Below are 27,680 nucleotides of genomic sequence, written 5' to 3' on the forward strand. Positions count from 1 at the left end.
TCGCCATGTTGCCCAGGCTGGTCTTGAATTCCTGGACTCAAGTAATCCTCCCGCCTCAGACTCCCAAAGTGTTGAGATTACATGCATGAGCCTGACCTTCAGAGATCAATTTATGGCCTTTTGTCTATCTTCTATTAGCCCTGATTTGTAATCTCAAACTTTCTGTTGTATCTCTGCAGGGAGCCCTTGGATTCTTTCTTGGACATCAGAATCATCAAAACATGATAATTTTTTTAATTTCAGAGTTATTTTTATATTCGTTTACTGAAGTTCCGTTGTAACTTCAGAGATATTTTTATATTCATTTACTGTGCCAGGAGGAGGGTAGAGGTCTTGGAAACATTTACTGCCTGTTTAAACTGTACATCAACTCAGACACCCAGAGTGGTTAATTTCTTAGCTTTTTACTAGATGATTGAGTCCAATATGGAAAAGAGATTTTGATAATAGCATTAGCTGTCTACCTTACCGAACAAGTTTGTTGGCCTAATTAAACCTACGCTTTGTGGAACTCCTAAGTTACAGTAGATTTCCTCATAGGGAAACTCTATTGAATCTTCTTAAGCAATGAAAGAAAAAGCTGTCCATTAAGAACTTTCATGGAATAATATGGTTCAATATTTTTTTCCAAAATGTGGCATCAGAATAATATTATATTTTTAAATTATTTGTCAGTGTTAGATATTATGTGCTTTTTGTTACTCTGGTACATACTGTGTGTCTATCATAAAACATTTCTGAACAAAACAGTAAGCTTCATTTATATGATTAAGTCAGTTGATGTGGTTAAAAAATACAGGCACAAGGAGATGTTTTGAAAATGTAGAGAATTGTAATTTTCTGAACTCCCTTTAGGGATATACTTGTTAAGGCTGATTTCTCAGTTATATGTTTTTAGAAACATAGTATTTGCCATTTTGAATCTTTAGTGATTCAAAAAAAATCAATTTAAAGCTGAAAAAAACTAATTAGACTTCTGACCATATTTAAGGGTACATTTTAGTAGATGAATACTTCCACGTGTCCCAGACTTTTTGAAAACTGGAGATCCTCGGAAATAAATGGTAAAAGATGGGCTATAGAAAATTTTCCCCTCAACAGGAAAGTTAGTCTTATATCTGGATCTAATTTTTAACACTTTTAACAGTTTGGAGAATTTGCTATGTGACTTTCAAGTCCAAACAAATACCTCCTTTGTTTTTGATGGGAATAAATTTAAAAATACGAAGGAGAGAGTCCAGTGATTGGCAATAGAAAATAGTATAAAAGGAAATAGAGTGAAAGTAAAAATTTTGACAATGGAGGGCAGCAATTAACGGAGAGGAAATTATGGCCTCAGAATGCACACATGTATTTGGTAGGATGTTGGAATATGAAATGTTTGTATATCAGAGGGCTGATGGCTTGTGCTTTGATAATGCAGTTATGGTGGGCATAGCTTTGCAATTTTAATTATAGGGAAGAAATTGAAGCAATATTTGTTTTATCATAGAGATACTTGGATTTTTGTAACGTGAATATTAAGATCTTTCCTCAGCTGTATTGGAGGATATGTTCATCCTCCAATGAAATCATTCTTTATCTTTGGGATCATGAGGAAATCTAGGAAGTCAATGACTCAGGCATAAAATCAGAAAGGCTTGAACATTTTTAAATTGTACTAAAATTATAGAGAAGGGAAGTCTTAAATGGTCAAGAGATGGTAAGTGGGAACTATGTACTTGAAAACATTTCAGATGTCATGATACACTTTTTATAGGGCTGTCTTTGTTAGCACAAAATAATTAGTGGAGTGTTTCAAGGTCTACTTGAGATAAACTCTTCCTAACTCAAGATTTCCAGAAAAGTCTTAAATTTCTCAAAGGTGAATTGTATTGCTGGAAGGAAACCTAGCTCAAGGGGAGGGGAGGTCTGTAGTCTTTGGGATCAGAAAGACTCAGGTTTGAAAGTTAGTTTTGCCTTTTAATTCATGCTTAGGTCAGTGATTTCACCTTGGACCATGGCTTGTCTCTAACAGGTATACAGTAATTTTTAAGTTTTTGTGAGGTTTAGATACAATGAAGGTTTGGCATCCAACCAATGGTAGCTGCTGTTATTTGTCATTTTAGGAGCCTAATCTAGTGACTGTCGAAGAATCTATGATGTTTTAATTGTTTTCCTTCTATAAAGTTTTAAAGACAGTATTGTTCAGAAGTGAAATCTAGATGAAGAGAAATCCATCTAATTTGCATCTGTTTTTCATTGCCTATTTCTCCAAGTGATTTCTATATCGTCTTAGGCATGCATACTTTTATAAAGTCCTTCATCTGCAAAATAGCTTTTAACATTATTTTAATTATTTAAAATCACAACTTACTAGGTTTTTCTCTTAAATTTGTAACATTGTTTTGTGATAGACTGTTTTTTCCATATCCTAATAAACTTTAAAAAGATTGTAAATAGAGGTAAGGCAAGTATTTAAATATTTGAATTTTTCTATCTAAATGCAAGTTATCAGAAATGGCAAACTGGTTCCTTTTTTATATTTTTTAACACTTGGAATATATCCTGTGTGTGTTAAAATGAGCAATATTTTCAGTCCTTTTTGGGGAATATTTAAGGTTTCTGTAACTGAGCTGTAGTATGTGCTACAATTGTAGTGGCCCCAAAATTTCCATTTGTCTAGCATTTGCTGTCTTATTTAATTTCACAAAGATAAATTTATTTGGAGACTACTAAAACTAGTAAGTTTAGAAGAAGAGCTCTACAGAGACTTAAAACTTAACATTATGATCATTGTTGGGTATGTTGGTTCTGGCTTATTAATAAAAATGTTTATGACAGTGCAAAGTAGTGAGCTTAAACTCAGGGATATTTTCCAGTGTGTATTGTGATCTGATTTTATTTTAAAATTTATTGCAAACACATTTTGTTTTTCTCTCTTACTGCTTTTATTATTTTTTAAGCATGTAATTAGGTGAAACTGAATTGATTCAATTTTTGTGTTACAGGAGATTACCTGGAGCAATTGATGTTATTGGTCAGACTATAACTATCAGCCGAGTAGAAGGAAGGCGACGGGCAAATGAGAACAGCAACATACAGGTTTAGTATTTTCTTAAATTGAAGGATGATATCAGCATTCTAATTTAATTTATTCAAGTCATAGTGCTGTGCTGTGTTTTAGGTGATACAAAGAGATTTAAAATGTGGAACGAGTCCTCCTTTATTATAAAGGCATTTCCAATGAGAATTTGTAATTTCTGAATCTCTTTTTAATAGGGTTTTTTCCTTTTCTTTGATAGAAACATAATACAGTTTGAATATCTGTTATCTAAAATGCTTGGTACCAGAAGTGTATCAGATTCTGGAAATTTTCAGATTTTGAAATGTTTGTATGTATGTAATCTTAGGGATGAGACCCAAGTCTAAACATGAAATTTATGTTTCATAAATAAGTTATTTAATTTATTATAATGATTTGTTAATTTATGATCATCTTTTTTCCTTTGGCAACTCTGAATAAACTCTGTAGTGGGCCTGAGTTTTGATTGTGACCCATCACATATGAGTTTGTGTGTGGAATTTTCCACTTGGAATAAAATATTGGTGCTCAAAATGTTTTGGATTTTAGAGCATTTCAGATTTCAGATTTTTGGAGTAGGAATATTCAACTTGTATATAGGTTCACTGATTGAAAAATAAAAGACCACCAGTGATTTTACCACCTAAAGATAACCACAGCTGGTACATCTCTTGTTACTAAGCAAAATTGGGATACTATTATATTTCTGTGTATACTTTTTTCCCCCATCAAAAATTATTTGCATGTTTTCATATTCTTAAAATATGATTAAAATATCTTCCTGATAGCTTCACTGGATGAATATACCATAATTTATTTAATGTGACATTTCCGGGGGAGGTGTAGAGTTCCTTTGTTTTTAAGTGAAAAAATGAGGGGAGGTGAATTATCAGTAAGCTGGATAATTGATGTTAGAACTTTAATAACTGAGACTTCCAGCTATTCAGTTTGGCCATACTTTTTTCTTATTTATTCTGTTTTCTGAGTCCTTTTGAAAATGTCCAGAGCACTTTATTCTCACCTTCGATAAGTTGATCATGTAAAATGTTCCTTTTAGCATCTTTAAAGGCAAATCATTTCTATAGTGGAAGATGTTAGTCCATTTTTCCTTTCCTCTTACCATTAAAATGCCATGATTTCTCAAAATAAATACTTAAAGAAATAGCTTATCAGCGTAAGCCCTACAAAAAACACTGCACTTAAATATAGGAAACATTAATAGAAAGAGGGATTGTATGTTTAAAAGATTGCTCTAGTCAGCAAGGATCTGAGAAGTATAAATTAAATATACAACATTATGTTGGCTGTCTTTCCCAAATTTATTTACACATCCTTGGGGACCTTACCAAAAATCCAGATTTTGAGGTGCCAGTTTGCTTGTTTTATTTCAGTAGGTTTGGGGTGCTGCTTATGGTGTCTGTCCCTTAACCTGTTCACACAAATAAGCATTTTGCAAACATTACTTTATTTTTCAAGAATAAACCCTGTTCTTAAAGTTACAAGGCTCACATGATAAAGTTATTTACATATCTTGCTGCCTATTGCTTGCAGTCTGTTGATGCATGCCTGACAGTCTCTTATTTTGCAACCTGTTGATGACAGGCCCTTGTACAGTGAATGACTGACCTGCTGCCATGTTAATTTCTTAAGGCTAGTGTCTGATTAATGATTACATTGCCTTAATTGAATACTTTAACTTTGGTTGGGTGACAAAGATAATACTTGTTAAATGATCTTTATGAAGTACTTTTTTCTTGTGTGGGGTGTTTTTATTACTTAATTACTTTTTATTAAGAAATTTTTGGTAATGAGCCAATTGTTTTTTCTTAAGATTTGAATATGCACATTTTAAAAAGTATGTGTGTGTATGCTCACATAGGCATATGTATGCACATATCACACATGTAGAACTATTACTCTCCCTGCAAAAATACATATATGTGAATTAAACTACCATTTACTTTGTTTCTTAGATTAAATGAAGTTAATTTACTAAGATTAATCTTACATAATATTTATGCATCTGTTTATTTAACTGTGTTCTAATTTTAGGTCCTTTCTGAAAGATCTGCTACTGAAGTAGACAACAATTTTAGCAAACCACCTCCGTTTTTCCCTCCAGGAGCTCCTCCCACTCACCTTCCACCTCCTCCATTTCTTCCACCTCCTCCGACTGTCAGCACTGCTCCACCTCTGATTCCACCACCGGGTAAATAGTAAATAAGACATTTGACTTTGAAAGAAAAATAGCTTGCGAGTGTTTTTTTAAATTTTTGACAATTAAAATAATATCTTGATCGCATTACATTAAAAGTAATAGATATTATGTTTATCTTTAACAGATTCACACTGAAACGGATATATATGTGTCTTGCTTTTTCACAGTATAGGAAAGAGACAGTGTTCTAAAATTGAGAATATACAGATACCAATCTTGTGATTCAAAAATATGACAATGATCCCCAAACTTAAGTTGCTAATAGGATATGTATAAATCCATACTCAGTTATAAACTTTACCAGTGTTAATTTGTTTTAAAAGAAGCATTAAAGATACTTTTAGGATGGGAGTAGATAAAAACATTTTATCTTGTGAAGAGACTGAAATTAATATTTCAGTCTGGTCTTCTGTATACTGGTTTCCTTTTTGGAGACTGCTAGTGGGTGCCTGGTATTTACTACTTTTAAACAAAAGTGATATAAATGTTTATCATATTTATAGCTACTTTTGATTACTAATTAAAAACCAGGTTAGTGGTGATAGAGAATAAACTCACAAATAATTCCCAAATTTTATTTTTATTTGAATTTTTCATCTGGTTGCCTCTCTTACTTTGTTTTTAATCTTTATCTGCCTTAACCAAGTTTTTATGAAACTAGCAAGATTGATTAAGAATAATAACTTCTTCCCAGGGAGAAAGCTAGTAGTAAATGATGAAAAAATAGCTGCTTATCCTCATCAGGGCAACATGAAAGACATGTATTAGGCTTTACTTCCTATTAATAAAATCAGTTTATACTGGAGAGCCACGTACTCTCACTCACTTTTATTTGCAAGAGAGCTGTCTTTGTTTTAAGGTGCCAGTTGTGATCGGAGTACAGAACCAAATACAGGGTCTGAATAGTCCTTCCCTAACATATTCATCCTTGGCCTCTAAATGTCAGCCACTGCTTCTGTCTTTCATCCTCAGTGCCTTTGATTTCCTTCCACTGTCACCTCTACTCTCAAAAAGTATGGAAAAATATGAAAAAATGACTTGTGGCTTTAGAGGGTCTGTTGTCTCAAAAATAGAGGAAGGAGGAGGTTGTAATATAGGTTTGAGGTCCTTATTCTAGACAACATTAGTATTTCTAAATTCAGTGAATTTCTTGTTCCAACAAATAGATTGAGCAGAAACCACTCATTAGTTGGGGCTGACTTGTGGTTCTTGTGTCTTTAATATGCTGAGTAATAACCAAATGAAAGGGGACTTAGGTGATTCAAAATGAGGACTTCTGTGATTTCTATATGAATCCTTTGTCCTCTGAAAAAGAATTAGATAAATAAAAGAAATAATGTTTTAACATATTTGATTAATGATACTAAAAAATTATTAATGTTTGTGTTAATAATCCTGCTGGATTCCTTTGTAATATTACTTTACTAGGTAGTAAGTGATTTGAAATAATTTTCTTTTTTATTCTTAAAAATCTTTTTAAAAATTTTATTTTTAATTGATGGTATTACTTGTATATGTTTAATGGGGTACAGTGTGATATTTTGATCATGTCTATGTTGTAGAATGATTAAATCAAGTGAATATATTCATTGGCTGACATACTTACCATTTTCTTGTGGAGAGAACATTCTGAAATCTACTCTCCTAGCAGTTTTGAAATATACAGTTATTAATTATAGTTGCCATGCTGTACAGTAGAGCTCCAAAACTTTTTTTCCCATTTTACTGAAACTTTTGTGTCCTTTGAAAATCATCTCCCCTCCCTCACCCATGGCCCCCAGCCTCTGGTAACCACCATTTTACTCTCTGCTTCTATGAGTTGGATCATATGAATGAGATTGTACAGTAATTGTCTTTCTGTGTCTGGCTTATTTCACTTAGCACAGTGTCCTCCAGGTTCATGCATGTTGTCACAAATGACAAAATGAAAGGATTTCCTTATTTACTAATATAGTATATCCCCAGATGGCTAACATTTTATATGTTTAGTACTAATTATTAAAGTAACTAGGACAGAATTGGTATGAATTAATAACAACAAATACTTAGCTGGTATAAGAATATTCAGAAACTCTGTAGAATATTGCTACAGAGGTAATTGCTATAGATAGGCAGTGGCATTATCTGGGAGTTTACTTTTTTTCAAAGTGATAAAATTACTGTTTTTTTTTTTTTTTTTTTTGAGAGAGGGTCTCACTCTTTCGCCGAGGCTGGAGTGCAGTGGTGCGGTCTCGGCTCACTGCAACCTCCACCTCCCAGGGTCAAGTGATCCTCTTGGCTCAGAGTAGCTGGTACTACAGGCATGTGCCACCATACCGGCCTTTTTTGTATTTTTTGTAGAGATGGTGTTTTCACCATCTTGTCCAGGCTGGTCTTGAACTCCTGACCTCAAGCTATCTGCCCTCCTCGGCCTCCCAAAGTACTGGGATTACAGGCATGAACCACTACCCCTGACCATTTCTTTTTCATGTAACCTTTGTTCATAAGTATAACAAATCTTTGAACAGTGTTTAGGTTATTAATGACATTATACTATAGAGTGCGGCTAATTATTTTTCTTTTGCCTAATCTGTTTTTCTACTTAATTCTCAGCTACATGCTTTCTGTATTTTAAAATCCAGATTTCCTTTGATGCTTATTCTTGGTTTATATTTCTATGCTGTTCTATGAGTATTTAATGAGTACAGACTCAAATGAATTCTAATGCTGGTATATATGCTGAGCAGGATACCAGTTGTTTAAAACCAAATATTTGAAGTTGAGACTCTCTGAATTGCTCCTTATTTTCAGTAGAATGTGAGCTATTGGGGAGCATACAGGCTGTGTATTTCTATGTTTCCCTACAGTTTTAGTCACAATAGTCTTGTATGTACTTGGCATTCCCTAATGTGTTTGCTAATTGAGTTAACGACATATGTGTGTATCCATAACAGCAAAGATGATTTTCGGATTCATACCTGGTACATTCGATCAGGATGGGCACTAGCTCTGAATAACAGTACGACTGCATAGATATATGCCAGCTGCCATGCTTAAAGCTGTAGTTTTCAGTTACCATTTACCACAGAACCACATGATTACACTATGTTCCGTAGTTTGTTGTAATTTAAATCACCTTAAGAATCATAAGCAGCTAATGAAAGAAAGCTATGATTCAGGAGTCATCTAAAGTATTGCCTTAAAAGATACTCCGTTTTTCTTAGATAAACTGTCTTGTTTTTTTGCTTTCTTCAGAAATAATCAAAAGAAAATGGAAAAAATATTTTTTAAAGAATCAATTTCAGTGTATTTTAATGTTGCCTTTTTAACATTAGACGTCTAATGTTTTTAAAACTAAAGTCCAAAATGTGATAAGTATAGTAATGATATTTTATTCCCGTATTTTAGGATGCTACTAGTTTTGTTTTGTTTTGTTTTGTTTTAATAAGTAGGGTGACCATACATCCTGATTTGCCTGGAAGAGTCCTACTTTATACTTTCTATTCCAGCATAATTATTATTATTCATTCTTAGAAAGAAATTCCCTGGTTTAGATGATACAATTTGTGATTGACTCTTGCAAATTTACAGAGGGCTTATTGCATAAGTAGATAGTTAGTGTTTAACAATTATAAGGTGTTAGAGATAACTCTCATTTGAAGAACTTTCACTGTCAAATAGTTCACAGAAGAGGAGAAATATATTGCCTCCTCTCCCCCTTAAACACACACCTACAAACATATATGAAACTTTGCTAGTAACACAGAGAGCGCAAAGTATTTCTGGCCATAATAGATTTGTATGAAGAGTAGAGGAGATTTATATATTAGAATACAATAAAGAAAGAAGAGATGTCTGGAAGCGCAAAAGTATTTATCGTGGTTCCCTGCAGCCATACTAATAGTAGCTTGAAAACAAATACTGGGCCAGGCGTGATGGCTCATACCTGTAATTTCAGCACTTTGGGAGGCTGAGGCGAGAGGATCACCTGAGGTCAGGTGATCTTTACTAAAAATACAAAAAAAATTAACTGGGCATGGTGGCACACACCTGTAGTCCTAGCTACTTAGGAGGCTGAGGCAGGAGAATCACTTGAACACAGGAGACAGAGGTGCAGTGAGCTGAGCTCACACCATTGCACTCCAGCCTGGGTGACAAGACCGAAACTCCATCTCACCAAAAAAAAAAAAAAAAAAAAAGAAAAAAAAAAATACTGGCTAATTTGGTTCTTTTATAATTTTCAGAAAATTTGTTATTTCATTTTCTTGTGAATCAGAAAATAGTTTCCATTGTACTAAGTTTTTTCAGAAATACATTAGAGTGGTTTCATACTGTTTCTGAGTAATAATAGATATAATAGCTAACACTTATTGGATGCTAACTTTTCAGGGTACTATCTGAGCACATTGCATGTATTCACTCATTTGATTCTTGAACAATATCTGAAGTAGATATTATACTAATTTTGCACTGAGGAAGCGGGGACATAAGCCATCTAAATAATAGCTAGAAAATAGTAAAACCAGAATTCTAACCAAGGCAGTTTTGCTTGAAAGCCTGTTTTCTTTATTAACTATGTTGAAATGAATCAGTACCTATATCCAGAAAATTGTATTATGGGATTACGTGTATTTGTCACAGTAACATGTCTTAGAAACTTTTTTTTTAAAGCATTTCTCTCATGTTGAAGTACATGCATACGTATTGGTGGGTAGGGAAGTTAAGGAGATTATAAGGAACAGTCATCAGATTTTTGAAAATCTGAATAAGGTTTTTACTGTTTGCCTGAGTTGTGTTAAGATGTCTGTGTTTAGCTGAAGAAGTCAGTTTTGAAATACTTGTGTATTGGAAGAAAAACTGTAAAATTGGAAGTATTGTTATAGGGTAGGTGATTTTGTGTGTTTGTTTGTTGTGGTAAAATACAATATATTTGTCATTTTAGCCATTTATTAATGTGTAGTTCATTGGCATTAAATACATTCACAATGTTGTGTAACCATCACCATGATCTGTACCTAAAACTTTTTCATCATCTCCAGCAAAAACTCTGTGCCCACTAAGCTCCTTCCCTCCTAAGGATAGCCCCTGTACCCTCTATTCTACTTTTTGTCTCTATGAGTTTCCTTATTCTAGGTACCTCATATAAGTGGAATCATGCATTTGTCTATCTGTGACTGACTGACTTTGTTTGTTTCTAAAATAATAGAATTTAATGATTACGAGCTAACTTTATGGTAGGCTTTTAATTTAGGCTTTTAAATGTTAATTTACTTTAGTGTCATCATATTTGATGTTCTTTTTTTTTTGTAGTAGAGTTTGCTGAAGAATAGAAGGCAAATTCAGTTAAACTCATTTGTTTTTGTATGAACTCTTATAAGCCTCAAATGACTAGTTCTGTGGGTCTTGGGAACAATTGAAATGTAGCCCAGTAGTGGAATTCTGCTGAGTTGAAGAAGGGTCTTTGCTTTGCTGAGATATAGCCCAACTACTCTGGACCACAAACCAGGCATCCCTGCTTTTAAAGTTAGCTGTAGGGTTTAACTGTTTATCTAGATATGAGATATGTAGGATTCTGCATTTTAGAAAGAAGTAGATTTCTTCCTAAAAGACTGTTGTCTTGTATCACTGTCTGACTAGTCATCTAGTACTACTAATTTCATGAACTTTAAAATCTTGTTTATTTCTTAAATATGTTAATTTTGGGTTAGGGATGATATATAGGAATTGGGTCAGAGGGTGGGGGCGGGCGGCGAGTTGCTCATATCTAGGGTCATTCTGCATTTGCTCTAAGTCCTGCATTCTCATTAGATTATTTTTCCGTTAGCAGTCTGGTTTTTTAGCACAGCAGTTCTCAAACTTTTTAGTTACAGTCTTCTTTAAACTCTTTAAAATTGCTGCAGATCCCAAAGAGTTTCTACTTACGTATGTTTTATCTGTTTTTTAATATTAGAAATTAAAACTGAGAAATTAAAATACTAGTTTAGAGATATGCATAATACACTCATTACATGTTAACATTTTAAAATTTCTTATGAAAAATAACTGTGCTTTTCCTAGAATAATTTTAAAAATTTAGTGCGAAGTCATCTTATTTTACGCTTTTGGTGTGGCTTAGTAGAAAAAAGCTGGTTTCTCCTGTGTGTTTTCACATTAAATCTATTGTGATATCACAAGTCATGTGGCCCCTGGAAACTCCACTGTAAGAGAATGAGCATGAAAAAGGCAAATAACATCTTAGTAAAATTTTTTTTTGTTTTTTGAGATGGAGTTTTGCTCTTGTTGCCCAGGCTGGAGTGCAATGGCACGATCTCAGGTCACTGCAACCTCTGCCTCCCAGGTTCAAGCGATTCTCCTGCCTCAGCCTCCCGAGTAGCTGGGATTACAGGCATGCACTGCCACACCTGGCTAATTTCATAATTTTGTTAGAGATGGGGTTTCTCCATGTTGGTCAGACTGGTCTCGAACTCCAACCTCAAGCGATCTGCCTGCCTCGGCTTCCCAAAGTGCTGGGATTACAGGCATGAGTCGCTTCGTCCAGCCACAGCTTAGTAAATTTATGAAAGTAGTTTTGACCTGGCAGATTCAGTAGGGTCTCAAGGACCCCCAGGAATTCCTGGACAAAACGTTGAGAATACTGCTTTGGCAGAAGCTTGGCCTATATTGGATGAATATTATCAGTGCCCTTGAGGAAGTACACTTTTATCCCTTTAATTGAGAAACTATTTTATGACTGTAACGTTTATTAAGCTAATTTTATAATACCATGGATTTTTTGTTTTACTCAACAGATTACCTCAAATTAACTGGCACTGTTTGCCAGAAATGTAAGCATTTTCCAGAGCTACCATTAAAAAAGAATTCCTTAAAGTTTTTGAAAACTGTATTTACTCTTGTGTTTTTCTATATTTAATTATAAAAGCCTGCCTATCAGTGTTTTCAGTAAATTCAAAACAGAGCAATACTAATTATAATAAATAGAATTTTCTGGCACAATTAAAATTTATTTAAATGTAATAGAGATTAAAAGCTTTCTTAGGATGTTGATTTTTAAATGTGCTTTCTCCTCCACGATGCACCCTTTATAATGGTTACATTTTTAATACATCATTGACACCACATTTTGTCGAATCTAATTAGTTTTATTTCTGCCTTCTGCTTACACTGCTCTTTTGATCATCTCATGATTATATGGAAGCTGGTAGAGATAATTTCTTTACAAGTTCTCTATTAAAAAACATTGATACTTCTATCATAAATGTTTTGTGTAAGAAGTTTATTTTCTGTAGGCTTTAGATTTTATAAAATAGAAGAGTAAGAGATCCTAATAAAGGTAACATAGTTTGTCCATTTTATAATTTATGTAAAATTATCTTTTTTACCTTTTAGACATGAAGTATGCTGGTAAATTTTTGGTTACTTTGTTGTGTGAACATACCACTTTTTAACACTTTTCTTAAAAATAGCTTAAATCTTTTTTTGCACCTTGTAATTGTTTTAATTATGAAATACTGGTTTTGCCATATTCTTTCTACATTCTGGTTTGTATTTAAGGGTGGATGGTAGATGAGATGATACACATGTGTGTGCGTATGTTTTTGTTTGTGTTTAGTTTTTAAAATCCTGTTACATAGAGAAGCATTTTTGGTAGAAGGTGATATTTAAAGGTTTTTGTAAACCTTGGCCTTTTCTACTCTTTTTGAGTCAAACTTCTGAGTTTGATCAAGGCTTTGAAATACAAATCATGAGACTTAAGGAAAGTGATCAAGTTTATTTCTTAAATAACACTGCCGATGGAATTTGCAATTTACTAGTGAGAAATACGAAGTGTAGTTTACATATTTTGCCATTTTTTTCTTTCATTTGAATTTGAATAGAGAAAAGATAAATGGTTATTGCATGTATTGGTTTTCTACTGCTGTATAACAAATTATTCCAGAATGTAGTAACTTAAAACAACATACATTTATTATTGAACAGTTTTCATGGGTCAGGAATCTGGGATAGATTAGCTGGATCCTCTACTTTAAGGTCTCTCTCAGACCTTACAGTCTTCTTTAAAGGCCTGACTAAGGAAGTATTTGTCTCCAAGCTCACTCACCTCTTTGTTAAAAGGATTTTGTGTTTTTCTAGGCTGTTGGATTGACAGGGCTTCAGTTCCTCACTGGTGTAGGCATCTAATAATGTCAGCTTGCTTAATCAAAGCACATAAGCCAAGAAGGCAGCAGAGAGGGTGCCAGTAAAATAGAAATCACCTTTTTTGTAACCTAGTCATGGAAGTAACAGTCTTTGGGTTTTTTTGTGTGTGTGGTAGAAATAAGTCACAATGTCCAGCCCCTACATGGGACAGGACATAAGTACCAGCAGACAGGGATCATTGAGACCCATGTCAGAAACTGTTTTGCCTTAGTTATAATAAAATGATGACAGACTACATTGAGAATGAGTTTATAGACAATCTTTGTTTAGTTTTTTGTGAGTACAAAGCCCACTATTAATTTTGTGGGAATTTTTAGTGTGGGTAAATTCTTTTTAATATGATGTTTAACAGGGATGCTGCCTTTCTATTTCTTTGCCTCAGTTTCTTCAATCTCCCAAATAGGATTTCAGGTCTTACCCCCACCCACTTTTACATTTAAGTGTATGTGTTATATACTGGAAAAATTAAGCTGGGTGTGGTGGCTCACTGCTGTAATCCCAGCACTTTGAGAGGCCAAGGCGGGTAGATTGCTTGAGTTCAGGAGTTCGAGACCAGCCTGGGCAACATGAAGAAACCCCATCTTTATTAAAAAATGCAAAAATTAAGGCTAGCCATGGTTGCTCACACCTGTGCTCACAGCACTTTGGGAGGCTGAGGCAGGTGGATCGCTTGAGCCCAGGAATTTGAGACCGGCCTGGGCAACATAGCGAAACCCTGTCTCCACAAAAAATGTAAAAAATTAACTGAGCATGGTGTGGTACACACCTGTGGTCCCAGCTACTTGGGAGGCTGAGGTGGGAGAATTGCTTTGAGCCCGGGAAGCAGAGGTTGCAGTGATCCGTGATCATGCCACTCACCCTGGGCAACAGAGTGAGACCCTGTCTCAACCAGAAATAAATCATCTTCTCTTTTGAGAATGCCGTATGGTGTAGGCTCTCATAGTACTTTTAAGTGTCACAGGTAGATGCTTTTGTTTCATAAAAGTTTGGAATGGGATTTATTTAGTCTGTATTAAATTGCTCAGCAGTGAAATTAGGAGAGAAGCTTAGAATCAGATCCAGTGATCCTCATAGTATAGTCCTGGGCCTGCAACATCATCTGGGAAATTTAGGGGAATGTAGGTTTTCTGGTCCCACCCCAGACTTACTGAATCAGAAATACTAGGGGAAGGGCCCAGCAATCTGTGTGTTTTAAGAGACTCTCCAGGTGATTCTGATGCATGTTCAAGGTGGTTTGTTTTTATTTTTTTACTTATTTATTTTTTTTGAGACGGAGTCTTGCTCTGTTGCCCAGGCTGAGTACAGTGGCACGACGGCTCACTGCAGCCTCTGCCTCCTGGGTTCAAGCGATTCTCCAGCCTCAGCCTCCTGAGTTGTTGGGACTACAGGCACATGCCACCATGCCCGGCTAATTTTTTGTGTTTTTAATAGAGACAGGGTTTCACCATGTTAGCCAGGATGGTCTCCATCTCCTGACTTTGTGATCCACCCACGTTGGTATCCCAAAGTACTGGGATTATAGGCGTGAGCCACCGCACCCGGCCTATGTTCAAGTTTTAATACCACTAATCTATTCAGTCTGTTAGAGCTTGAGTATTACTTTTCCAAAAGGTTTTGGCCAGCACTAGAAATCTACTTTTACTACTGTTACGTATAGCTTTCCAGGAAAATTAACATTTTTAAAACTAATTTTTCAGATAAAGGATATAGAAAAGAAACAAAATATTTTCCTTATTTAAGTCTGTTGTCTAGGTTAGGCAGCATGTGTTTGCCAGGAAGATGGAGTTGTTGGGAGGGGAAAGGAGAGGGACTTTTGAGATGAATTTTGTTTTCCCTTATACTGTTTCTCTTTTATTAAGAAGAGTCAAATACTAAATAGTGATTTTTAAGTGAGAATAGTGTTGGCCTTACATGATATTTCAGTTTGAAAATACATTCAATAATTGTCAGAGAATTGGTTATATAGTGTTTCGTCAACTTTATAGTCTTGTTTTAATGAACATTTACTTATAAAGATTTGCATTGAAATAACATCTTAGATGAAATGGAGGTCTCACAAGAAGGGCCCTTCCTAGTTGCCATGCCAACTTTCTGGTGTGTAGGTATTGATTGGAAAGACCTATGAATGAGATAGTTTTTTCTTTGATTTTGTCTTTAATTCCAGTAGATTATTTTTGTCTATCCAATGATACTACTGTGGTAAGATTAACATTAAAGGCAGACAGTAATTTTAACTACGCTTGTAACGTACTTGATTCTTTGGTCATATGTCTTTTATCTTTTTTTATGTTTTGTGGAAGTTTAACAACTTAAATGTTTTTGAGGACTAAAGTTTGAAGGGGCTGACTAGAAATTTTTTAGTTTTTTGCATGAATTTACATTTTAACATTAAGCATTAGCATTAATGCTAATGTTAATTAATGCTAATGCTAGTTAATGCTAAGTAAGCATTAGCTAAAGTGATACATCTGGCTCACATTCGTTTAGGTAAAGTTATTAGGATTATAGTATATAGAGTGGGTGGATGATTTTGGTGTATTCCTTTATCTTATGAATCTTATCTTACAAATCTGTATATTACAAATCTAAGAAAATAATCATATATTTACATATGAAAACTAGATCAAATAGTGAAGTAGTGTCCGTATTGTTCTAAAGAAAATTAGGTTATAGTGTATATTAAAAACATTTAATGTTCTGCCTTCCTTACTTTTCTCATTTACTTTGGAGTCTGGGACTCTGCTAGCTTGTATGGTTTGCTGGATTCTTTTAGTTTAGTAATTTGGGAAACAGGAAGGTAACCTCAGGATGAATGAGAATTGCTATTAGCTATGGGTCAGTTTAGTAGACTTGTGGATTCATAAAGAAACTTGATGGCTGCCTTATGTATCTTCTTTAGTCTTGTTGGTTTTGTAAGTTTGGAATATGTTTTTATTGTGTGGGTGGTTAAAATCAGGTGCTTTGGTCTCTTTTTCAAGGCCATTTGCTACCTTAAGATCTTTTTAATCTAAATCTCTTACTCTGATAAAACATGCACATCAGAACATTTTTAGATAGTGTTAGAATATGTTTCCTTTGACAAGAAAACATTTGAAAACAATTGTTTCATTTTTTTGCATACATTTAGCTAATGAATTAAGATTATTTTTTAGACTAATTTTGATGCAGTTTTTAAGATAGGATTTAGGAACCCATGCCAACTCTTTTAGTTATTATATAAAACTTTCCATGAAAAAGTTACTTTAAATTGTCTTACTTTTTTAAAATTTTCCTGCTTAGAAATTTCTCATTTTTCCTCCACTGAAAAATAGTTAAAATTTGCATGCCATATAAATTGCCTTTCATGTATCTCTTAAATTTAAAATGCTGAATTTAATTTTAGTATTTAGTAAATGCATTTTACATTAGGCTTTAAGGGCACATTTGATCCCTGTGAAATTGAGAATGTACATATTTTATTCCTCAGAGTTTATAATGTATACAAATAATGAGTGAGAGTCACTCAAATTAATATTTGCTAGCACCCGTAGAAGTAAATCATTCACATTTATGTTAATGTGCCCTGGGGGTGTATATATATGAATTGGTTATTCCCCCCTTTCTCTCCTCCTACAAATCAAAGGAAATGTTAGCCTTTTACTACTTCTGCCAACAATACTAAAACAGTCAACACTTGAATGAACCACAACATATTGAGCTTTACAAAAGTCAGTAATATCCATCATCTTGAGTTATCCTTGTACTACCTGCAGTATTAGAGAAAGAACCCACAGATCAGTTTTTCTGTTAAAATGTTAAAATAACAACCTCAGGCATTGATTATCATATTTAGTTAGGATTAACTTCATGGCATTTGATAATTGTGTGTGCATAAGTTTGCTTTTTAACTGATGTCTAACTTTGTGATTACTAGTGGGGGAAACCTTGTTATCAAGTTGTTAGACTGGGTTTTCATCAAGGAAGTTGGATGTTATACTCGAATTGTTAGTCCTCTACGAGAAAACAGAATGCTTCTCTTGAGTGAATAAGCCAGGATAATGAGGCGAGGGGTTTTATTTCAAAGTTTGTTTTGGTGATGGCATAAATACATAACAGGTTCTGAAATCCAATTACTATATTAAATTTCATCACTTGTTTTTTAGGTATTCCAATAACTGTACCACCTCCAGGTAAAACTTTTTTCATGTTTTCTCCATCATTGTTAATAAACATGAAATTTCAAGCTTATAGTTACAGGAGAGATGGTGTTGATGTGGTTAGAATATGGAATAGGCTATTGGGATTTCAAGGTCCTATTTTCAGCTCTGCCTTTGCTTCATTCCAGTTTTGATTAAGATATAGTTTTCTTATACCTGTCTTACCCATTTCTGTAGAAATAGAGATTCTGAGAAAATTCTTACCTATTCAATTTGTGAAGAAAACAGTATAGGATATAAAATAAAATTTTTCTTAAAAATGTCTTTACAGACCAATGAATTTTTTATGTCATATAGTGACTATAAGAGAAGAGAAAGATACTTTATTTTGACTTTATTATTATTTCTGATTTTTAAATTTTAATCCTGCTGGCTTAGTATCATGAGAAAATGTGTTCTAAACCCCACATAGCAACTAGACAGACAGCTGGTCAGGTGGCTGTTCTTAGAGTGGTGATTGTTTATTGTTGTAATAGTATGATCATAGGAGTTTATATGTGGCCCAGTGTTTTATTTATTTATTTATTTATTTTTACATTTTTGTCAGTTATTTCTTTTTATAGTGTGATATCACACCTGGTAGCAAGTGTGTCTTACTGAGTTCAGTGTTAAAAGCCAAGGTGTATGAAGAGAATGAGAGGTGATAATGCTTGCAAGGGTGGGTCTGAATTCAAAATGACTTTGATAAACTGAGTGAAGTTTAGGTAGCATAGGACAGTATACATATTTAGATGTGGAATAGAGACATTGATTATATGTGAATGTGTCTGAAATAGACTCATCAGGGAAAGTCAAAGGAATCATTTATGTGTCTTTTTAGTTTAAAAAACAATGTGGTTGTGAGGCTGTATGAAATAGGATTGTGGACTTTAGGACTAATGTGGTAATTGCTAATTTTGTACTTTTAAGATGTTTAATAGAGGAGTTATAGATCCTAAAACTGGATACAGTGAAGAACATGGTAAACATGAAAACAATTTGGAGTGGGGCTAAAAATCGATTTAAGTGGACCTTTGAGAAGGATTCAGAGAACTGATTTATTTTTTCATAGAATTACTAAAACGGAGGCTTAGTGGAAGTGTTTTCACATAACTGCAAGGTGACAGGCAATATGACAGTGGAATACTCTTGTTCTCATTTAGGACAGTGTCTGAATTGTAGTGTGAGAGACTTAAGTTAGATAATTTAGTGCATTTCCTAGTAGTGAAAGTTGTTCATTGTTAACACTTGGAAGGAATTGGTATCATAAGGAATTGACATCATAAGTTTTGGAATCTTTTTCTGCTGGGATGCTTTATAGCCTATCTGAATTTGAAAGTATAGTGTAGATTAACTGTTTTTCAGCCATATTATTCTGTGGTATTCCGTTTAGGTATTGTGAATTATTGAGAATGCAGACCCCATGATATAGAGGTACAAATTATATTCCTTCCAAACTGATCCACAAACTGTATTATGTGCTTTTCTTTGTAAAGTAGTTTGTTAGGGTTGTGCTATTTGAACATATTTTATGGTGGATATTCTCAGCTTTGAGCACTATGCATTTACTGGTAAGATTTTATTTATAAATTACACATTTTAAGGAAATTTCTATACTTCTAAAACTCTCGAAATATTTTTTGAAAGAGGTGATTGCTATATATCTACTTTTCTTCTAAAATATTTCAAATATATCTGGTGGCTACTGTTTTATGTATGGAGAAGGTAAGGCATTGAGATTAACTTTCTCATACTTACAAAATGGGCTGTGTGTGGTGCTGAAAATAAGACCAATGTCCTGACTCCCAGTTTGTTCTCTGTGTATTAGACCAGACTGCTTACTTAAAGTTTTATTGCACTAAAAATCTGTTTATAAGTTTGAGCTCCATTTTTTTCTGTCCATTATTACAACATAGAGAAGCACATTCATATCCCCAGAGAAATTTAGTGATACACAGCAACTTTGTTTCACTCTTGACATTAAGTGTACATTCTGTTAACATTTTTTATCTTATGGTTGAATGTTTCAGGTTTTCCTCCTCCACCAGGAGCTCCACCTCCATCTCTTATACCAACAATAGAAAGGTAAATCAGTATGGATACTGATTTTTGATCATTGATAGCCTTTTGACAGAAGAACCATATACTTATCTTGGAAATATTTTCAAAGATTTAATTTTATAAACACAGCACCTGTCTTTTAATTTATAAATCTACGTCTATGTTAGTTTTATATAAGATGTTGGACCTGTAGCCTGAAATCAAAACAGGGCAAAGAAAACTAAAATTATAATATTTTGAAATAATCTCTTGCTTTGATTTATGACACACTTGATTAAAGAAACTCCTAGACTGTTAAAAACCCAGCAAGTCAGTTTTAATGGGAAATACAAACATAAATTATTGGAAATGATGAATAATACATGTCTCTTTTGGGATGAAGTAGGGAAAACTATTATGGGACCATAGTCAAGAAAAGCTGTCTTATTCCTTGATACTCCATCTCAGCTTCCACAAAGAAGGATTAGAGCCATTCTGTGTGGCAGCAGCCTTATTTTTTGTACTGTGTACTTATGGCTTATGTTAACTAGAATGCTGTACAAAGAGAATATTTCCCTCATGGGTGGCAGTATGGTGTTTAACAACATAGAAATCAAACAGTGTTGCGAGGCAAGGTTCGTAAGCCCTTTGAGACTCAGTTTTCCTTTTTACCAAAAAGGTTGATAGAGTTTTGAAGATTTTAAAAGCTACTGAATATAAAGTACAAGTATAATTCTTGGCAGGTAGAAATCACTAATAAGAGTTATTGCTATTTTATCTTAAGTGGCAAATAAACTATTAAAAATAGTGTGTTTCTGAAAAAATGATTCAAATGATATAAAAAGACAAAATATGTGAGAACTTTACATCAGTAAAGTTCTGCATATGATTTTATAAACCCTGCATAAAATCAAGAAAGCATGAATTGTGAGAACATAAGGATTTAGTTTTGTTAAGTGACTATTAGGCACATTTTTTTTCTCAGTCAAAATGTTAAGAAGTATTATTTGTTAATCCTGTCAGTGGGTCTGAATTAAAATTAAGACTAAATTTTTAATCTGAAATATTCTGATAGCCTGAAAGTTTCTGTTACTTTACTTGTGACTCAAGCTAAGTTGATTGGATTATTTATGTTAAATAGTACTAGCACATCCTATTTTTCTGTAAAATTAGGTATTTAATATTTTAATATTTTTTAAGTCAAAAATCGTGTTTTATTAATAAAATTATACAACTAAATTATTAAATTGGTGGTTGGATAAAAGTTGTAATTTTGCCTTAAGTTTTTCCTTTTGCACTGCATTACTAAAATTTAGAACTTCTTTGTACCAGACATAGAAATATATCTTTTTCTTCAACAGTGGACATTCCTCTGGTTATGATAGTCGTTCTGCACGTGCATTTCCCTATGGCAATGGTAAGTAGTAGTATTTAGATGCCTAGATTCAGTTTGGATCATTGAAGTACCTTAAATATTTTTAAAGCAATAAAAACGTGTTGCATCTTACAGAGCAATTAAAAAATATTAACTAAAGGAGTGAGTGGTCTATGTATCTGCCAGGTTAGCAAACAATACATTTCATGTATTTAATCAACTATACTTTTAAAAATTAGTTCATGGTGACACAACAGGGATATTTGTACTTTGTGTTTTCTAAAAGGATTTAGGATTTGTCACCAAAAAAAGATTACAAAGAACGGAAATCAAGTACATAGAAAACTACCATATAATGGAAAAAACCTGAAAGTTGGTTTTTGAAGACAACAAATAAAACATGACAATTTTATGACAAGATTAAGAAAAAAGAACACATAAACAGTATCAGAAGCAAAAAGGGATTACAACTGTAGACAACGCAGATTAAACAATAAAAGAGAGGCCGGCTCAAGCCTGTAATCCCAGCACTTTGGGAGGCCGAGACGGGCGGATCACGAGGTGAGGAGATTGAGACCATCCTGGCTAACACGGTGAAACCCCGTCTCTACTAAAAAATACAAAAAACTAGCTGGGCGAGGTGGCGGGCGCCTGTAGTCCCGGCTACTTGGGAGGCGGAGGCAGGAGAATGGCATAAACCTGGGAGGCGGAGCTTGCAGTGAGCTGAGATCTGGCCACTGCACTCCAGCCTGGGCAACAGAGTGAGATGCTGTCTAAAAAAAAAAAAAAAGAGAGAATATGCTGCACCGTATACCAACGCACTTAAAAACTTAGCTGAAATGAATTAACTCCTAAAAACAAAAACAAAAACTTACCAAACAAAACTGACTCGAAACGAAAAAGAAACCTTGAAGAGTCGTCTTTATTATCCTTTTTTGTTGGATTATTCTGTTTTTTTTTTTTTTTTTTTTTTTTTTTTTTTTTTTTTTTTTTTTTTTTGCGTTCTTATATTGGGAGACTTAGCTCATTAATTTTTACTTTTTTCTAATATAGTATTTTAAGACTAAATTTTCTTCTGGAACAACTTGTATCCCTAAACTTTTGATGTGTCTTATGTTTGTCTGTGTTTATTTCTTAATTATTTAAATTTATGATATTTTTGACCCATGAATTATCAGAAGTATGTTTTTAATTTGAAATGGTTAGGGATTATTTTCTCATAACTTTTAAATTTGACTTCTAACTTAAATTGCTTGGTGGTCAGAGAACAAACCTATTATACTCATCCTTTGAAAGTATATGTACCTTTTCATAAATGTTGTGCTTGAGAAGAAGAATATCCTTTGTTATGGGCAGTATCCTATGTGATGTCCATTACATCAACCATGCTAAGAACATGTAGCTCAAGTCTTTATCTGCATGGTGACTTGTGCCTGTAATCCTAGCTATTTAGGAGGCTGAGGCGGGAAGATCACTTGAGCCTTAGAGTTCAAGGCTGCAGTGAGCTATGATCATACCACTTGTTGTCTAGCCTGGATGACAGCAAGACCTCATCTCTCAAAACAAAAACTGCTTCTATGTTTGTACGGATTTTTCCATCTGCTTAATCCACCAATAATTGAGAGAATTATGTTAATCTCACCCATGAACATGGTGAATTTTCTATTTCTACCTGTGTTTTTATTAGTTTTTACTTTCTAAAACTTAAGGTGATGTTGTTAGCTACTTGGAAGTTTAAATTTGTTCTGTTTCCTTGGTAAATTACATCATCCATCTTCATGTGATCATTCTTTCTTTCCTAAGTAATGCTTTTTGTATAAGTCTGTTGTGTCATTAATAAAGCTACTCTTTATTTTTTTTTTGAGACGGAGTCAAACTCTGTCGTCCAGTCTGGAGTGCAGTAGTATGATCTCTGCTCACTGCAAGCTCCACCTTCCTGGTTCAAGCAATTCCCCTGCCTCAGCCTTCCGAATAGCTGGGATTACAGGCATGTGCCACCAAGCCCGGCTAATTTTTTTTGTATTTTTAGTAGAGACAGGGTTTCACCATGTTGGCCAGACTGGTCTGGAACTCCTGACCTCAGGCAATCCGCCGTCCTCGGCCTCCCAAAGTGCTGGGATTGCAGGCGTGATCCACCTCGCCGGCCTAAAGCTACTCATTTTCGATCAGGGGTTGTATTTTTTTTTCTCATCTTTTTTCTTTCAACTTTCTGTTTTTATGTTGTTTATATTAAGGTTATAGTTAGGTTTTTTGAAAGTACAAATCAACAGTCTTTGTTTTGTAACTGATGAGTCAGTCCCTTTTTATTACTGAGAATATTTAGCTATTTGAACTTAACTCTCCACCTACATCTTTGTCAAGTCGTCTTGAATTGACTGAGTTTCGCATTGATTTTCAAAAAATCTTTTTTTCTTCATTGTTTTGAAACTATACGTTTTCTTTTTTTTTTTTTAAGTGGTTACTCGACATTTGTTATTCATACTTAACAATGTGTAGTTACATACAATTTGAACATCTTTCTCCATCAATACAGAGACTTTAGGATAATCTTTCTCTTCTAACTTATATCCTGTTGTGGTTCACTATTTTAGTTTTATTCTTTTTAAAAAAACTCTACTGTTGAATAGCATATATTGTTTGTTTGGATTTGCATATATGATTACCATTTATTTGTTCAGCCATTACTTCTTTTCATGTTAGATCCTCTAGGATAATTTTTCTTTTTCTCTAGGTATATCTGATAGATGTTCCTTTTTTCTTTTTTTTTTTTTTTTTTTTTTGAGATGGAGCCTCACTTTGTTGCCCAGGCTGGAGTGCAGTGGTACCATCTCGGCGCACTGCAAGCTCCATCTCCCGGGTTCATGCCATCTTCCTGCCTCAGCCTCCCAAGTAGCTGGGATTACAGGCACCTGCCACCGCGCCCTGCTAATTTTTGTATTTTTAGTAGAGATGGGGTTTCACCATGTTGGCCAGGCTGGTCGTGAACTCCTGACCTCACAATCCGCCCACCTTGGCCTCCAAAAGTGTTGGGATTACAGGCTTGAGCCACTGCACCCGGCCTGATAGACATTCTTTTGGTGAAGTCTGTTGGTTGTAAGTTTTGCTTATTTTTTTGTTGATGTTTACAAAGGCAGTTTGAATCTTGAAATAAAATGTTGTTGAGTACACTTTTCTAGGTTGATATTTTTTCTCAACACTGTTTTTTTTTTCTTTTTTTGAGATAGAGTCTCACTCTGACGCCCAGGCTGGAGTGCAGTGACATGATCTCTGCTCACTGTAACCTCTGCCTCCTGGGTTCAAGTGATTCTCCTGCCTCAGCCTCCCAAATAGCTGGGATTACAGGCACGCACCACCATGCCCAGCAAACGTTTGTATTTTTAGTAGAGACGAGGTTTCACCATGTTGACTAGGCTGGTCTTGAACTCCTGGCCTCTCTCAACACTTTGAAGATGTCCCAATGTATTCTGGTTTCCATTTTTTATATTGGGGAGTTTGTGGTCAACCTAATTCTGATTGCTGTTCACCTTGTATAATGAAGGGTCTTTATATGTTAGGTTTTTAAGATTCGTTTCCGGATCTTCCCCTGATACTGTGGGTATTCATTCACCATGTGATAGTTCTCTTTTCTATTTATAAAGTGAATTTCTATTACAATCTAATGACATATTTTTGGTGGGCATTTTGTTTTTTTAAAGTACCATAATGTTTGTTTTTAATTGTGTTTTTTCTTCAGTTGCCTTTCCCCATCTTCCTGGTTCTGCGCCTTCATGGCCTAGTCTTGTGGACACCAGCAAGCAGTGGGACTATTATGCCAGAAGAGAGAAAGACCGAGATAGAGAGAGAGACAGAGACAGAGAGCGAGACCGTGATCGGGACAGAGAAAGAGAACGCACCAGAGAGAGAGAGAGGGAGCGTGATCACAGTCCTACACCAAGTGTTTTCAACAGGTTTGTTGGGTGTGCAGGAGTTTATACTATGTATTTTATAACCGCTTTCAAATTTATTTTTGTTATGAGGAAGTGAATTTCAATTCACTTGGAAAAGAGATGCTCAGGGAGTACTTAGGAAAGCCATCTTAAAATGATAAAGGATTAGAGGCTTCCCATTACCTTGAACAGCCGTCCTTTAATTTGTTTACTTATTTCTTAAAAGAATTTTCTACCCCTTCATTTATTTTTATCTTGCCATCTAAGTTTTTCATCTTAAGCTTAAATTAGTTGACCATATAGATATTTCCAGTGTATTATAAATATTAATATTCAAAAATAAAATTATCACCACTTTTATTCTGTTTTTAGAGACAGGGTCTTGCTTTGTCACCCAGGCTGGCTGGAGTGCAGTGGCATGATCATAGCTCACTGCAGTCTTACATTGGAAGAAGATGCCATCTAAGACTTTCATAGCTAGAGAAGAGAACTCAATGCCTGGCTTCAGAGTTTGAAAGGACAGGCTGACTCTCTTGTTTCCTAATGCATTGTTCCCTAATGTAGGAAGTCCTGGGCTCAAGTGATCTTCCTGGCTTAGCCTCTCAAGTAGCTAAGACTACAGTCATGCATCACCATGCTTGGCTCATTTTAAAAATTTTTTGTAGAGACAGGGTCATGCTGTGTTGGCCAAGGTCACTCTTAAAATATATCCAGTGGATTAAAAACATTATAGTGATTTTCCAAACACCATTATCCATTTTTTAAAGAAAATGCACAAATAGGCTACCTTTAAGAATTGGAAATTTTACTTAAAACTTTTTTTTTTTTTTTTTTTTTTTTTTTTTTTGAGACGGAGTCTTGCTCTGTCGCCCAGGCTGGAGTGCAGTGGCTAGATCTCGGCTCACTGCAAGCTCCGCCTCCCGGGTTCACGCCATTCTTGCCTCAGCCTCCCGAGTAGTTTACAGGCGCCCACCACCTCGCCCGGCTAGTTTTTTGTACTTTTTAGTAGAGATGGGGTTTCACCGTGTTAGCCAGGATGGTCTGGATCTCCTGACCTCGTGATCCGCCCGTCTCGGCCTCCCAAAGTGCTGGGATTACAGGCTTGAGCCACCGCGCCCGGCCAAAACTTTTTAAAAGGGTTTTCCTATTAGTCTTTCCTGCCGCACACTTACGTATTAAGTTTTAATATTTAAGAAAATTTGTCTTACATATGTTTTAAAAGGTTTTCCTCCTGATTTTAGTTATTATTTTTATATTCTGTCAGTGCAAACCACATGTATAACAGTGGTCTCATAAGATTACAATACTATTTATACTGTATCTTTTGTTTAGATACACAAATACTTACCATTGTGTTAAAATTTTCTACAGAATTCAGTGCAGTAATATGCTGTACAGATTTGAAGCCCAGGAGCAATAGTCTATAATATGTAACCTAGTGTATAATAGGCTGTACCATCAAAGTTTGTGTAAGTACACTGTGTGGGGTTTGCACAACAATGAGATCACCTAATAGTGCATTTCTCAGAACATATCCCTGTCATTAACTGACACTTGACTGTATACATACACATTTCAAAATGTATACATTTTGAAAATAATGTGATGGAACCGCATCATTTAATGAGAAGGAGGAGCTTTCCTTTATCCCCAGTGAGTATTACTATTGTTAGGAAAAAACAGAGTTTGTTCAGAATACTTATAATATTCAGTAAACCATCCTGTAAACAGATGTGCTGCCATTCAGGCTTCGGTGTTCCATTGTTAGAGCACAGGCAGAGTCGATTTACCATAATTCTAAGGACTCCAGGATTTTCAGGGTGGTAAATGAGCACCAACTTTAACTTAAAATCACCAGCTACATTAAGGAACAATGCATTAGGAAACAAGAGAGTGAGCCTGTCCTTTGAAACTTGAAGCCTGGCATTGCCTTCTCTCTAGCTGTGAAAGTCTTCATGGCTTCTTCTTTCAGTATAAAGCTATTTGATCTACATTAAAAATGCGTTGTTTAATGGAGCTACCTCCATCAGATGATCAGATTAGCTAGATCATCTGGATAACTTGCTGTAGCTTCTACCTCAGCACTTACTGCCTCACCTTGTACTTTTATGTTATATAGATCACGTCTTTGCTTAATCCTTACAAACCAACTAACTTCTGCTAGCTTCTGTTTCTTCTGCAGCTTCCTCACCTATCTCTGCCTTCATAGAATTGAAAATAATTGGGCCTTGCTCTGGATTAGGCTTTGGTTTAAGGGAATGTTGTGTGGCTGGTTTGTTCTTCTACCCGGACACTAAAACTTTCTCCATATCAGCAATAATGCTGTTGTCAGTTTCTTAACCATTCATATGTTCACTGGAGTAGCACTTTTAATTTTCTTCAACAACTTTTTCTTTGGCTTGACAACTTGTCTTTTTGGCACATGAGGGATAGACTTTAGCCTGTCATGACTTTTGACATGCCTTCCTCTCCAGGCTTCCTCATTTTTAGCTTAATCATTTTTAGCTTTTGATTTAAAATGAGAGATGTGCGATTCTTCCTTTCACTTGAACGCACAGAGGCCATTGTAGAGTTATTAATTAGCCTCATTTCAACATTATTGTTTCTCAGGGAATAGGGAGACCCAAGGAGAGGAAAGAGATGAGCTGAACAGTGGATCAGTCAAGAACACGCACATTTATTAAGCTTGCTGACTTATATGGGTGTG

The 27,680-nt window shown here is 34.7% G+C and overlaps 2 protein-coding genes across 25 annotated transcripts in view; both read left to right on the forward strand.

The window, feature by feature from the left end:
- Positions 1 to 27,680, forward strand: part of LOC126954756 (60S ribosomal protein L14-like) — a 1,186,913-nt gene that overhangs the window by 585,661 nt on the left and 573,572 nt on the right. The window lies entirely within an intron of this gene.
- FIP1L1 (factor interacting with PAPOLA and CPSF1) overlaps positions 1 to 27,680 on the forward strand; it is a 76,110-nt gene that overhangs the window by 41,478 nt on the left and 6,952 nt on the right. For 9 of the 24 annotated variants that reach the window (XM_050790574.1, XM_050790582.1, XM_050790579.1 and 6 more), the window contains 5 exons: positions 2,991 to 3,084; positions 5,117 to 5,273; positions 19,663 to 19,717; positions 21,034 to 21,089; positions 24,781 to 24,994. In XM_050790574.1, the coding sequence (XP_050646531.1) occupies positions 2,991 to 3,084; positions 5,117 to 5,273; positions 19,663 to 19,717; positions 21,034 to 21,089; positions 24,781 to 24,994 (576 nt within the window). Of the gene's footprint in view, positions 1 to 2,990; positions 3,085 to 5,116; positions 5,274 to 17,599; positions 17,627 to 19,662; positions 19,718 to 21,033; positions 21,090 to 24,780; positions 25,004 to 27,680 lie in introns of all 24 variants that reach the window. The other 15 variants (XM_050790573.1, XM_050790580.1, XM_050790576.1 and 12 more) reach the window with 5 other exon arrangements.

Source organism: Macaca thibetana, chromosome 5, assembly GCF_024542745.1.
Source record: "Macaca thibetana thibetana isolate TM-01 chromosome 5, ASM2454274v1, whole genome shotgun sequence".
In the NCBI taxonomy this organism is placed as follows: Eukaryota; Metazoa; Chordata; class Mammalia; order Primates; family Cercopithecidae; genus Macaca; species Macaca thibetana.